This window comes from Orbicella faveolata, unplaced genomic scaffold, assembly GCF_042242905.1.
Source record: "Orbicella faveolata isolate gen_17 unplaced genomic scaffold, um_ofav_v1 contig_12, whole genome shotgun sequence".
Lineage (NCBI taxonomy): Eukaryota > Metazoa > Cnidaria > Anthozoa > Scleractinia > Merulinidae > Orbicella > Orbicella faveolata.
The window spans coordinates 2,332,324-2,346,047 of NW_028301539.1; the positions used below are offsets into that span (position 1 = coordinate 2,332,324).

The 13,724-nt window shown below is 38.8% G+C and overlaps 1 protein-coding gene across 1 annotated transcript; it reads left to right on the forward strand.

Annotated features, from left to right (window-relative positions):
• Window positions 1-3,751: 3,751 nt before the first annotated feature.
• On the forward strand, window positions 3,752-13,321 carry LOC110045085 (cellular tumor antigen p53-like). Its single transcript, XM_020750683.2, has 16 exons — window positions 3,752-4,076; window positions 4,181-4,218; window positions 6,087-6,154; window positions 6,685-6,830; window positions 7,127-7,175; window positions 7,296-7,325; window positions 7,465-7,534; window positions 7,630-7,737; window positions 8,038-8,151; window positions 8,727-8,838; window positions 9,458-9,591; window positions 10,206-10,273; window positions 10,648-10,727; window positions 10,896-10,953; window positions 11,300-11,337; window positions 11,861-13,321. The coding sequence occupies exons 1-16, from the start codon at window positions 3,781-3,783 to the stop codon at window positions 12,054-12,056; spliced, it is 1,605 nt and encodes a 534-aa protein (XP_020606342.1). The 5' UTR covers window positions 3,752-3,780; the 3' UTR covers window positions 12,057-13,321.
• Window positions 13,322-13,724: the final 403 nt, after the last annotated feature.

Genomic DNA, 13,724 nt, shown 5'->3' on the forward strand with positions numbered 1-13,724 from the left:
TGTAGTCAAGCCACAGGGAGCCCTCACATCCGTTTAGAATATGAATAAAAGATTAACCTACCTTTATCTTGCGTGTTTTGTGTTTTGTAGCGGCCATTTTGAATTTTTACTACGTGCGCGGTCTGCTAGTGCGAGGTCTGGAACCGAAAATACGGAAATCTTGGAGCTCTAAGAAAATGACAAGGGCACTTTATTATCCGCGGTAAGCGATCGGATCCTCCGAGAATTTGCGAATTGTCCCGCGCGTCCCAGACTTCGCGCCCCATCCCAGACTTTCGGTTCCAGACTTTGCACTAGCAGACCGCGTATTAAAAATTCAAAATGGCCGCCACAAAACAAAAAACACGCGCCAAACACGCGCGATAAAGGTAGGTTAATCTTTTGTCCATAATCTAAACGGATGTGAGGGCCCCCTGTGGTCAAGCACAGTGTATTCCCATCTTGATTTTTCTTAGTTCTTTCAAAAATGAACGGACGCCATTAGTTTTTCCCAAGCTTGCAGATTGTTGAGAATGTCTCCGTCACAAGGACGTGGTTAAATCCTTTACGTTTAACATTCATGCAGGTATTCTGCCCAACCATCCGCCATCTGAGAGCCTGAGAACCCTGCTTGCTTTTCTGTCTGTTTTCAAAGTCCGCCGATTTTTCGAAGCTACGCTATCGCGCATCCCTCTAACACTTCCATCAATGTAGAATAGTGGGAAAAAAGACCGCGTTTAGGGATTCATTGGAAAAGTAAACAATAAGGTCTTCATAACGTGGTGGGCTACTTCTCGCTTTCATTTCATCGCAAAAGTTCTGTATTTGCTGTAACGGTAAGGCGCATGCGCGGAGCTGCTTATGGAGAGATGGCACTTGACTTCGAAGGCACGAACCGAAACCACGGTTTGTCAGGAGCGACACGTAGTTGTACGAAGTTCAAAAATAAAGGGCACTTGGGTCAAAAGTATGCTTGGATCCTTGAAATTTTTCCACGCAGCCTTCAGTGTCAACGTATCTTGAATGTTATTGAGAGTTTCCTTTACACAATTTTGCTAGAGGGTTTGCTAATCATCTGCTGTATTATGTTTGGTTTGACAAGCCGCTTGACATGATTTGTTGTTATGATATTTGCATGAGTGTTCTTTGACGTGAAATCGTGTTTGGCTAGCAAGCCCTAGCAGGGCAGTTTGCGTGGCTCGGTGCAGTGCCAACTGAAAAAAAATTACCTGAAAAGAGATGGAATTAATTAACACGCTCAGGGGTCGATTTTGAATTAACTAATTCGAAATAGAATGTATTTTTGCAACATTAATGTTGTTTATTGGCCTTGAGCCTATAAAGGAAGTTTAACTTTATCGTTTCCCACGGCAAACAAGCTGACATCATGCTGTGCCTAGCGCTGAGACAAGGGCACGCGATGGTCATTGACGTCGCTATCGGTTTTGAAGCGGGGAGGAGAGCAGAGAGAATGGAATAGATCTTCTCGTGCAGGGCGGAAATTTCGAAGAAGAGCTCTAAATGGTACATTTTCTTTAAAAGTAAAGCGACGTTATAGGCATTCGATGTATTTACACAGCAGTATTTTTGCAAGTTAGAATGTGAGTAAGTTTCATTATGGGGAAAGTTGACCTCACTAACCCCTCCCCCTCACTGAGCTATTCGGTAAATTGGTGCGCGGCAACAAAATTGCGTGAAGCTGCCTTTGAAATGATTCCAACATACTAACACTAAACTTAATTCTTTAACGACCAAGAATTTCTTTCAGATGGTCTTCTCGGAAGTTTATCTTTTATCAGTTAATCAGGTATTTTGACGGGGCAGTAATTCATTTTTTCAAGTTTAATCATTGCCACCTACTGTGTTGGTATTTTTGTCGTCAAGGAATAAAAGGAGGGCGAAAAAATGTCAAAAAATATGGCGGACTTGTTTACGAGAAAGCAAAGCTTGTCGTCCGAGTAATTTTACGCAAGTTTGCCCTCTCAACGGATAAAGCCGTGTCAGCAATTAACTTGGTGATCTAGACAAGCACAAAGAACTATCTTTTTTTAACACCAGATGTCATTAAAACACAATAAGATGTTGCACCTTCAGTCTTTCATTGTATTGTTAATTTTTCTTCGGTCTTAATGAGTTTTCAAACAATCGGCAAAACTCCCAAGCGCTCTGAGAAATAACCCACCCTTTATTTATCAGTGTATGATTACTAAAATGTAATTAACTTTTCGCTCTTAGTCTGCAAAAAGTTAAGGTTTTCTCGTATTGCCCTGGCGCTGATCAGTGAAATACGTATTGGACGCCTGTCTGCATATTCAAACCTGGGTTATGGGAAGTGAGCGTGTCTGCGTCGAGGAAGGAGGTCATACGATCGGTTTTGGTGTTAAGTTTTCTTGGTACGGAATAAATATCTTAACCGAACCACTAAGGGAGTGGCTAATGAAACCTATTGGATATAGGTAGAAATTTTCTGCATGGTACATCAGTAGAGGAAAAAAAATCTCAGTGACATGGCAGCGCAATTTTCAGACGGTTAGACAAGCTCTCTGATAAAACAAGCATTGTATTGTGGCCGCGACGATCGACGCCAGCCTGAAAAGGGCAAATTATAGCCTTGTATGCTCAGACGGGAGTAATATTTCGTTGTTGCTTATTGTGCTACAGCAAAGAACATGCGACTTAAGTAAACCGATATTTTTTGTCATCTTAGGACAATAATTTGCACACTTTTTTCCAACTTTGATTGATAGAAGGGATTGTTAAAGATACTCAAATGGCCCTAGCACAACATCCTTTTGTCTACCTTGTTTTTTTTTTTTTTCGCAAGCCTTCAATGTCTGTGCATAGTTATTAGTTTGTGAAGGTTGTAATTTTAATTTAAACAACGCTATGAATTGAATTCCTTTGGAGATAAGAATAATGTATAAGAAAAACATATTAATTGGAATCTAATTTTGCGATGACTAGTTGTAACGCTTTACAGAATGAGAATTGTGAAGAGTCCGTAATTGCGGCAAGCGATTAGAAAGGATTCAATTGTACAGTGCTCAATTAGATCCCCTTTGAAAGATAAACAAAAAAGCATGTTAACTACGGTTAAAGACAGTGGCGACTAATTCTCTGTTTGTCTTAACCTATTATCATGGCTTCCCTTCGGATTCGGAGTGAATTGAAGTAAAAATCGATAAGGTATGTGACTGTGAAGTTCAACGGCAGACCTTGACAATCTTGCTGAATTAAAACCTGACTCTCATTTGCATAGATAAAACCTTTGTAGTCCGCCGCATAACCCAAATAAAGCTTTTGGCTGCTATTTAACAGTTGTCATTTTTGTTCGCCATTTTAGGTCAGCTATTCACACTTTTTTCAATGAAAACTTTATAGGTTTGCTGTAAGTGTCGTTTTTTCCTTGATGAATCTATAGAAGTGTCACTTCCTTTTTGTCTCAGCTAAATCAAACATGTCTTGCTCTTCTGAAAACGGCATTGTAACAATTCTATTGTTCACCAAAACAAGCTCGAAAATGCATTTTACTCGCGAAGTGGAACATTTTCGAAGAACAAAATGGCTGAGGGGTTCCTCCTGTACGCTATTGATCTTACTCAATTAAAAGCCTATTAAAATGTCGGTTTTAGAAGAGAAGACACCTGCATGTGATAAACTTTATTGATCTGAGTAGTATCATCCGCGGAACGACAAAAGAAATAAACACAGACAAAGTTCAAAAAACCTTTTTTGCCGCCAGCGATATTTTGTGATTTTCGTGTTCGTAGTTTGAATGGCACATGTCAGAAGATAATTACAATGCAACACAAAAAGGGTTTCAATGAAACCTCTTTTCCATGGACATTTCGGCGACCGGAAATGATAACAGAACAATTGTATCATTGGCTCCAGCGACCCGGAAGTTCTCGGTGCTTGAATGAAAACTGGGACCACTGCAAAATCCCAAAGAATGCACAGATGAGCTCGTCAAGTACAAACATGGGCGAAGCGTATTTTGCTGAGAAAATCGACGCCGAAATGAAGACATTTCCTTGGCACTATCCCGAACAATACATCTTGTCTGACTTTATTCCAAGTCCTTGCAATTTTCCTGTGTAAGTGTTTGGCAAGTTCTATTAATTAAAGCTTGCTCACTTTTTGCTCCTAGACACTTGTTATGGCACTCCTAATGTTAATGTTCGTCTTTTTTTTCACTCAGGGAGTTCGATGGTCCTAGCTTGAAAATCGAGGGTACAGGTAAGAAATTTTCTCAGTGTTAAAAGTATCGTAACTCACTTAATTCGTCGGTCAATTCCTTTTGTTTGGTTTTCAGGGTAATGTCAGCACAAAGTGTTTATAGAATCCCAAAGCTACCCTTCACAATAAATCAAAAATCGTGCAAATTAAGTGATCAAGATTTGACTTCATACACTGCGCTTAGGTTTCTACTGAAGCGGAAAAATCCACGAGCAAAGGTAGCTTCAAAACACTTGTTTTAAACGCAGTTTGCGCAGTTTGGAAGTTTTTAATAGGACACGTTCTTGAATCTTTAATTGTTTGCATAAATTTTCATTCAAATTAAACGCAAGCTTTCAGGGATTTTGTTAATGTAAGTTCTTTGTTTTTTGTTCCTCGAGCTATATGACATTCTATTTCGGTACACTTGATAGAACTCAAGTGAAGAGGTATTTACGTAAACAGGGAAGTAAGTTTTAAAAGGAAGCCGTAACTGGTGATATTTATTCATATTTGACGACGAATGAATCAGTCCATTCGAATGTATTAGAGCGTAGGCATTTCTTGAAACAATAATACAATAGCAGACTGACGCTTTCAAGGTCATCGAGACAGAACGAATCAGTATAATTTCGATCCTTCGCAATCGTTCTTTGTCCGATCATAAAGGATTGATTTTGACAGGTGGTTGGTAGACATAATATAGGCGGGGATGAAAAAAGCGCATGCTTGAAATGTAAATTCTCTCTACCGAATGACCCATTTCAAACGGCGTTGGTAATGAGAAACTGATAATTCATCAACTTGATAATACTTTCCCGCAGTTGATTAATTTAGGCATTCTCTTCACCTGTCTTCTTGACCTTACATTGATACAAGAGACCGTGATCTGATCTCATGATCTCATTTTCTCTTGATTGATATCGTTGGGAGAAATATCATATTGGTCAATACTAAATATCAAAAAGTTTAACTCGAGCTGGGCGCTATAAGAGTGATATTCCATTTAGAAAGGAGAGTCGTGAAAGGTGCATTTTGCGATTTTGTAAATGGTGTATTTTTTGATTTTACACAGAGTTCGTTTCAACAAAAACAACTCGACTGTTTACAGCCCTCTACTTTCTCGTATTTTCATTCGATCGTTGATCACGTGGATAGAATCGCGAGAAAACTTCGCGCTCGCCTCGCTCGCTTACTCTTTCACGTGCGCTGAAAAACAGAGAGGCAGTGAACATTCTAAAAAGAAAGGATTTCAGCGCGTTCATGCTACTGATAAAATTTTTACAGCCATAGAAAGGGGAGAAAATTGATGGAAATGAAGACTGAAGACGAGTACATAATCACAGTGCTAAGACCGTTTCTTCTTCAGTTTTTGCTTTTCTATTTTTATTTTATTTAATGTAGCACAAAAATGGAAATTACATCCGTTTCATGCCGTAAGATATGGCATTCTTTTCTTTTCAGCAAAGCGGGAAATTCTCGAGTAGAAATTTTTGTGGCAATCGATTTTCGCGTTTTGCCAAACAAACGCAAAATTCGCAAAACTTAACTGCTGCAATTAATATATAGTATCTATGAATTTAAAGAGTGAGTGCGGACCATGTAGAGGCATCCACTTTGACGTCAAATCTCTTCCTTCTTCTGCTTGCGGCAGTATCTACGAGAAATTCAGCTACAATGTGCGTCTGCTTGCCCTCGCGCCACGTAAACCATTTCTATGCTTTCAGATAAAGTGCTGTAAATATAATTGCAAGCCGTCCTTTTTTCTGTTGCGAATTTCTTTGAAAACGACCGCATAAAATAAGTAAATTCTCTAGCTTAAAAAGATTATATCGAGTTACTTTTGCTGTGGATATTTAATATACAATTATACTTACATGTTTACATAGAAACATTGGATCCAGACTCGCGGCCACAACAGCAACAGGAAGAGCTCGCACAGTACTCTCCAGATCCGGTAACTGAATTTTTTTTCGTTATGATTTCTAGAAATCTCAGTTTGATTAAGAACAAAGTTTGGAGCATGTCTAGGCCTCTGTTAGTGAGATAAACCTTATAATTTGGCCAATAAGTTCCCGAAAATAAACCCAGCGGCAAATAAAAAATAATTTAAGGTTTAAAGCTTGAAGGCATTTTCTGAATTTTCTTTCACCGGTTTCAAATTAGACTGTGCGGTTTACTATTCCCTGTAATACAAACAAAACACAATTAACTTGATTTCAAATCACCTCGAAATTCGTCAATATTGAACCACAGCAGAGCGATTCTAATAATTAACATATCGCAGTCTTTAAAAACAACAAAAACGAAAAAAAAAAAAAAAAACTATCAGTGAATCAAGATATCTTAAAAAGTTTTAATTCTGCAGTTCATTTGATCAAAACAGAACAGCAAAGAGCAAAAACGAATGTTTATGGATCTACTATAAAAGGATGGATAAGACTCGAACCATAAATGGCATAATAAACTCAATTGTTCTCTTTTCAGCCCGAAAATTTGATGGTCAATGTTCCCACGGACGAGGCAGGCGAAGACTTCCCAGAATTCGTTGATCCTCTTACACCAGTCAGCCCCAGGTTTCCTCCTCACGCGCTTATGAATTTATCGCCTCCGCATGTGACGTCACCAAGCACGTGAGCAATGTCAATGTTTCACTCTGATCCAATCTCGACCCCAGAGTCTCTCCGGACAAAATCGTTAAGATTTTCGAAAATAAGTGATTATTTTCGAGTTGCCTCTTTCTTTTATGCCCCATTGTGTCTTTCCTCTATGCAATGTTACCTTGCTTCTTTTTTTGTGTGTTTGTTTTTTTTTCCTTTGGTACGTTTCTCTGTTAAAAAGCAAAGGTGGCTGCTTCCATCGCTCCCGTAATATTATCTGCTGAGAAAATTTAGATAATGTGTTTTGCTGTACTGGTCTATTTATTTAGGAACGAGTTTCGCGGAGATTACAATTTCAGGATGGTTCTGGAAACACAGGTAATTTCGTTGTATCAGAAATACATTTTAGACCTGCTATCGTGTGCATTTTAATTAATGTATTTTCTCGTCTGCAATCGTCAATAATAACATACTAATGGCGTCGTACTTTGTTTGCAGCCCAAGAAAGTTGCCAATCCAGACTGGATTGTAAGTACTATTAACCTCTTAGCTCCTAACTCATGTCTTCATAGCTTCACCATTGTGGTTTGTCAGTTGAGCCTGAATAAAAATCAATACGATAGACTGTTACAGATGGTTCATACTTACACGAAGTCTTTTTTCATAGTACTCAGTACACCAGAAGAAACTGTACATCAAATCAAAGACGCCATGTCCTGTCAGATTTTTGACTACAGGTGAGGCCATTTCCATAAAAGCCTCATAAATGTACTTTCATTGATTAAAATTCCTAATCTGTTAATTATGTTGACTGGTGTTATTTGGTACCCAGGTCCCCCTCCTTCTGGAGCGTTCATACGCGCCATGCCGGTATTCAGACAACCTGAGCATGCTAAAGATGTGGTTCGCTGCTGTCGAAATCACACCGCTGAACATACTGGTGAGGACAAACGAAACCTGGCCTGTGGAGGGAGGGGTAGATCTTGTTAACCTTCTAGCAGAGTGGGGAAGGGACTGGAGAATGTGCCCGTGCAAATGAAAAACAGCTGCCGAAAAATCGATTCGGCGAAATAGATATAAAGAACCAAATTGGCGTCTTAGATCAAAAAAGAAATTTTATTATAAGAGTGTAAACGTGGTTAATATGGGAGAAAAACGAGATGAATGTCATACAAACTGAACTGGGAAAATAATTTTGAGAATGAGTTGTAATTTTTCGCTCGCCGGTATTCGTTTCCAGGCTCTCCTGCTACAGGTCACTTCCTCCGTTGTGACAACCAAGAGGCTGAGTATGAGGAATGTCCTCAAACCACAAGGCACTCTGTAAGGATACCACTCCGCGGACCAGCTTCAGGTGAGCCTCGTAACATAATTTGCTCATACAGTCGTGAAGTCTTCATTTTCATGGAATTTTAATTACCATCTTCAAATGACTGTTGTCAAACCAAAATGACATTTACCAATAATAGCTGATCAAAACAAAAGCAAATGTTAAAAGGAAAGTCAGTCACAACTAGAAGCAAAATTGTAGTAGGTATTAGACAAGTTCATCAAGCGCGGGAAAACGTATGCCTGTCGCTTAGCGCGGGAACTGACGTGCAGCTGGTGCTATGCGCGGGAAAACGTGAATCTGTTGCCAAGCGCGGGAAACACTTCCCACCATTTCCATTCTCATTGTTCAGAGTTGAAAGCAAGGCTTTTAGGAGTTACCACCGCGCTTCCCTTTCATTTCGTAGACTGAAACAAACAAAAAAACAGACATATTGGTAGGAATTAGACTGGCATCGTTAGCTTTTCTTTCTTATTGCAAGGAGTGTTTTCCTAATGAGATGTAAATCTCAATTTGTCTTGAAATTGGTGTATATAAAAGAGGAAGTATTTGCCATTTCTAACTGATTACTATTTCTAATTACCTTTTATTGTGTTCAGCTGAAGACGCTGACGAGCTTGGAGTCCATGAACTGTTCTACTTTATCTGTAATAACTCCTGTGGCGGCTTGAACAGGAGACCAATTCAGATCATTTTTACCCTGGAAGATTTGTAAGTTTCTAATATAATATTATTTATAGCAAATTTTCCTTTTTTCCGAAATGCCATCCATTGTAACAAATATCACTGCATTGCAATATCTGTCATATTGTCATTGGCGTTCTAAACTTCTCGACCAACCAAAAAGCCAGCAATCGCACGCGTGAGTTAAACGACACGTGACTACTTTGACGTTACTCCCCCTCCAAGAATAACTTGGTTAATGATTGGCAAGGGAACTGGGAAACTTCATTAAAATCGGTCGGGAATCAGCCTTCAGATAAAAGCTCAACGCAGCATATCGCAACATTGTTGGGCGAAACATGTCGCGCGCGTTTGGCACCCTGTAATGACGTATTGCGACACGTTGAGTGTTGTTGGTTCAAATTTGACCATTTTCAAACTTGAGGCAACAACACCCAACATGTCGCAACAGGGCGTCCAAACGCGCCTAACAATGTTGCAATATGTTGTGTTCAAATGTTGCGATCGTTTGGCCGGGGCTTAAAAGATGTAAATATGAGATGCGTCTGAACAACTTTCACAGAAGTAACAGTATTATTTTTGTGAAACAGTTTATTTCAAAATAAATTGCAGTATGTAACATGAATCATTCTGTTCTCATTTGAAGGTCAGGTAATGTGGTCCTGGGGAGATGTTACGTCAATGTCAGAGTCTGCGCATGTCCAGGACGAGACTCTAAACAGGAAATCGAGGCGATTAACCGCGGGCCAGGCAAAAAACCGCGCGGTAAATCCAAAGCAAGTAAGTTGGTAGATCGTCGCTAGATGAATGCTCACAATTTTAAAACATTTAACTAAGACATCGAACAATATTTCTAGTATCATTTCAAGAAGCTCGAAAGCATTCTTTGATCAATGGAAACTATCATTTAAAATTAGTAAATTTGACAACTTTTAAAACTCAGTCGTCAGTTAAAAACCCGCCATTTCCCAACTGGCAGTAGCAACTTTGGCAAAACAACGCAACAATCAGTTTCAACCCATCCATGCCCTCTGACAATGCTAATTGTGATTACTCATTAAAGAACAGTTAAAACTGCAAGGTTATTTAAGTCTTGCAGGGATTTACCCTGGCTTTGTCAGCGCAATTAACTGCAACTGAACAACACGGACTGTTGTATATTTTAAGAAACAATTTTGTACATCAATTTTCAAGCTACCTTAATAGTTTAACAATAAATTTAAAGGAATTACATGTAACGCCAGGCTTGAAAAAGTAAGCTCTAAATTTCCAATTTGATCATTTTTGCAGCGCGTTTCTAACTTCTGAGATTACAGCGCGCCATTCAGACACTCACATTTCGAAGTTAGTGGGTTTTATTCATGAACAAAGTCTCTTTTGTTGTTTCGTGCCAGGTGTAAATGATCTACAGTGTCTTGGTCCAAAGATGTCTAAAGAAGACAGTACCGTGTACAACCTCAAGGTAGAAGGCCTTGCTAAATTTGAAAATTTTATACTCATTCACCATAATGGCCTCTTTTCATGGAAACTAAGAATTAATTTTCCCTGAAAGACGTTTTGCCCAGATATAATTCTTAGGAGAACTGGAAAAAGGGTGACTCAACTTTCATTATTTTCAGTTGCTTCAGTTATATTTTTGTCAGTCCGATGGAAACATAAAAAGCCTTACAGAAAGACAGAAAACATTTAGCATTCCCAACTTACTGCCACTTGACAAAATTGCACTTCAAATAAGAACCCCAATTATTCTCTAATTGCCTACTTCGTAAGAGGATATGCAATTTAGTCATCGCTTACAAAGTGACTGTTTTTAATAATCATTATTTTCGCTCACAGATCTGTGGATTCAATAATTACCTTATGATGAAAAGGATTGCCATCGCACTGGAATTGTTCGCAAACATGGAGAATAAGTTGTAAGGCTTACACTTTATTCGTTTTCTTCTATTTCGCTTTCTTCTGTAATTTTTTAGATCTTAGAAACTGGCCATTGATAATTCAGCCTTCGTTACTCTTGCTCTGATCAGTGTAGAGGGCGGAAAACAAGTAAAACTAATGCTTTTTTGTAAATTGTTTCCCCACAGTACTACGATGGAGCCCCAGGACCTGGAGATGCCAGACTTTACAGAATACACTCCAGAGGTGCGTGCATTACCAATTTGAAGAAGAAATCAAATTCTTGAGCAGCTAAAATTTGTTTGGTTTAGTGGCAGTTAATTGCTTGCTAGGAAATAAAAAGCCCTGAACGCCACAGTGTTAGAAAAAAAAAATCAAAATTTTCGTTTCATTTTTTTACAAAGGACAATGTCTAATTCTGTCCAGGGTCTGGATCTAGGCCGAACTTCATAACTCCAATTCCTAATTCTCAGCGTTTAGTTTCTCTTTAATTTCGATCGTCCCAGAGGTTTTTCGACCGAAAAAGGAGAATTCGCGCGAATTGCTTCTTTAGTAACACTGAGTGAATTATTGACGGTTTTTCTTTTATCAGGATCAAGACAACTCCGAACCTGATTCGACTTTAGTCAAGTAAGTTTAAACCGAGTAATTAAATACATTTTATTTAAGCAAAGTATTAGAATAAAAATAGTTTGGACGATTGAAGCTGAAACGGTAAACAGCATGAAAAAAAGAAACAACAACAAGACTGTTTTCTTCTGTTTATCCGCTCGTCTGGCTACTTACTGAGCAAGCGACCACTTGGGAGTGTCTTAAGATGAGGTTATCGTCTATTATAAGGTCTAGTTAATTTAAAGATCGGTTAGAAACATTACACTGACAAATTATTGAACAGGTCTCATAAAGTACCATCACTGGATTTGCCCTTTCGCTCCTTTTGGAAGGAATAACTACCACAAATATGGCGAGTTCTTTACCTTCAAAGCAATGCCAGCTTCCACTCTTGGAACTATAACTGTTTCATGTTTCACAGAACTGGGAATCTATTGTCATGGCCAAGACCCTCACACTAGAAATTCATTAAACTCACTGGTGAAAGGCTGGTTAGGAAATGTTCAGAACTTAATCAGTGGCTTCATATTACTTCTTGCAGGCCTTCAGTGTCCGAGTCACCTCCGCCACCGATCATCGTCAACCAGGAGTCTTTCTTAGTTCCATCTCACACGGAAAACTGGTACCCAGCTGTCCCACAAGACCAAGCGAGCCAACCACATCAGCCCCCACAGTACCCCCAACAGTGCTTTACATACAGGCGTAAAACGTCTTTTGTTATATTTAAGAAAGACTGACAAATCTATAATTCGATGCGAGATAGAGATTTTTAACTGTAGACTGAAATCTTTGGAAACAATCCAAAGCAAAGAGGGTAACCTACTCGCTGTTCTTTCATGCGTAAAACATTAACAAACGTAAGATTTTTACGAATTATTTTTGTATCTGTCATGGATCGATAAAATAGATGACCTTATCTTAGCCAAACAGAATACGACTTTTCTAACAGCAGCTGAAAGGAGGCAGGTTCCCAAGAGATTAACGAGCTTTTACAATCCAGCCTTTCAAGGACCCTAGTTCAGTTCGCCTCCGCCATTTTCGATGACATCGAAATTAGTGAAGCGAAATCTTATTGCTTTACTGTAAGCTGTGTTCCTGAAAGTATGTTTAATTATCTTAAGTAGTTTCACCGTGATTTCCTTCGTTTCGACATGCCCCGAATAAAATATAATAGCAAAACTCTCGCATGAAAACAAAAACAAAGGTGTGGCTGACTGGGGCCCTTTGAAGGAGCTCCGTGAATTATTTTGGCCTCGTACAAAATTGCCTTTAATTTGTTACCTTTAAATTGAAGGAAACCTGAAAACAGTTGTTTAATAAGATAGAAGAACACCTAAGAGATAATAATAAACCATAATGGAACAAGGATGGTCAAGGACGGAGAAGATCAATATGGATTACAAACGACGAACTTTAAAAATTTAGGCTAAATTTTTGAAGATGCACAAACTGTGACATTCATTTAGCCAGTCACGATATCTAGCCTCGTAAAAACGAAGTCTGAAGAAAACCAAAACGTCCTGCAATCGGCGGTGATAATACCTTTGATGTAGCAAGATATTCTCAAAGTTAATGTTAAAATAATCAGTGAATAGCCATTAGTAATTATAAATGGGAATTTTAAAGATCTCAAGTTGGGGACTAAAAGATTTAGTTATGCCTCGACTCCTACCATGAGTCTTTATTGATTTTTGTTGCTGTTTTTTTGTCGCTTGTTTGCGTGTACACATCAATCTAATTTTGTCTTTTAGAGCGGTTTTCAATTGAGTGTCAAAAGTAATCAGGCAATTACTTTGGTTTTGGTTTTACTACGGTTCGAGATTGGCTGAGTAGTCTCATTGTTAAGTGATTGGTTCGGTTTTGGTTTCATGACACTCAATTGAAACCGCTCTGATTATCTAGCTGTTGTTATTATAAACAGGGATTTCTTGTACGCTTCCATAGTACACCGTGTTATCATTGTAATCCGCTTTGAATATAATTATACTACATATTTTTTTTATGTGTTGCTCTTGTTTGTTTCATAGTCAATATAAGGAAAGGTTCTTTAAGTTGCTGGGGGAGTCTGCGATACGTCGTGACTTTGACCTCTGCAGACCTAAGCATTCGGTAAAAGATAAGTTTGACCGTTAAACCTACGCGAGATGAAAAATATAAGGTATAAAAAGAACAGAAAATAATTGATCGTCCTCTTAACCATTTGAAAACGCACCCGTTAGTACAGTAGCTCTCACCTATAAGTGTAACCATTGAAGAAAACAGGTGTCAGATGAGCGCAACTTCCGATCTCCGAAACTGACTGAGTACGCAATTTTTGCCTCAAAGTTGCTAGGCAACTGATGGTACCATGATGACGATTCAACGTACTCTAATGTCCCTAGACGTTATTTGTTCCTCAGGGCTTG

Coding starts and splice junctions, on each gene's coding strand:
- LOC110045085 (XM_020750683.2), top strand. CDS start 3,781: ATGCAACACAAAAAGGGTTTCAATGAAACCTCTTTTCCATGGACATTT. Junction 7,176..7,295: donor GGATGGTTCTGGAAACACAG/GTAATTTCGTTG, acceptor CTTTGTTTGCAG/CCCAAGAAAGTTGCCAATCC. Junction 10,728..10,895: donor GCAAACATGGAGAATAAGTT/GTAAGGCTTACA, acceptor GTTTCCCCACAG/TACTACGATGGAGCCCCAGG.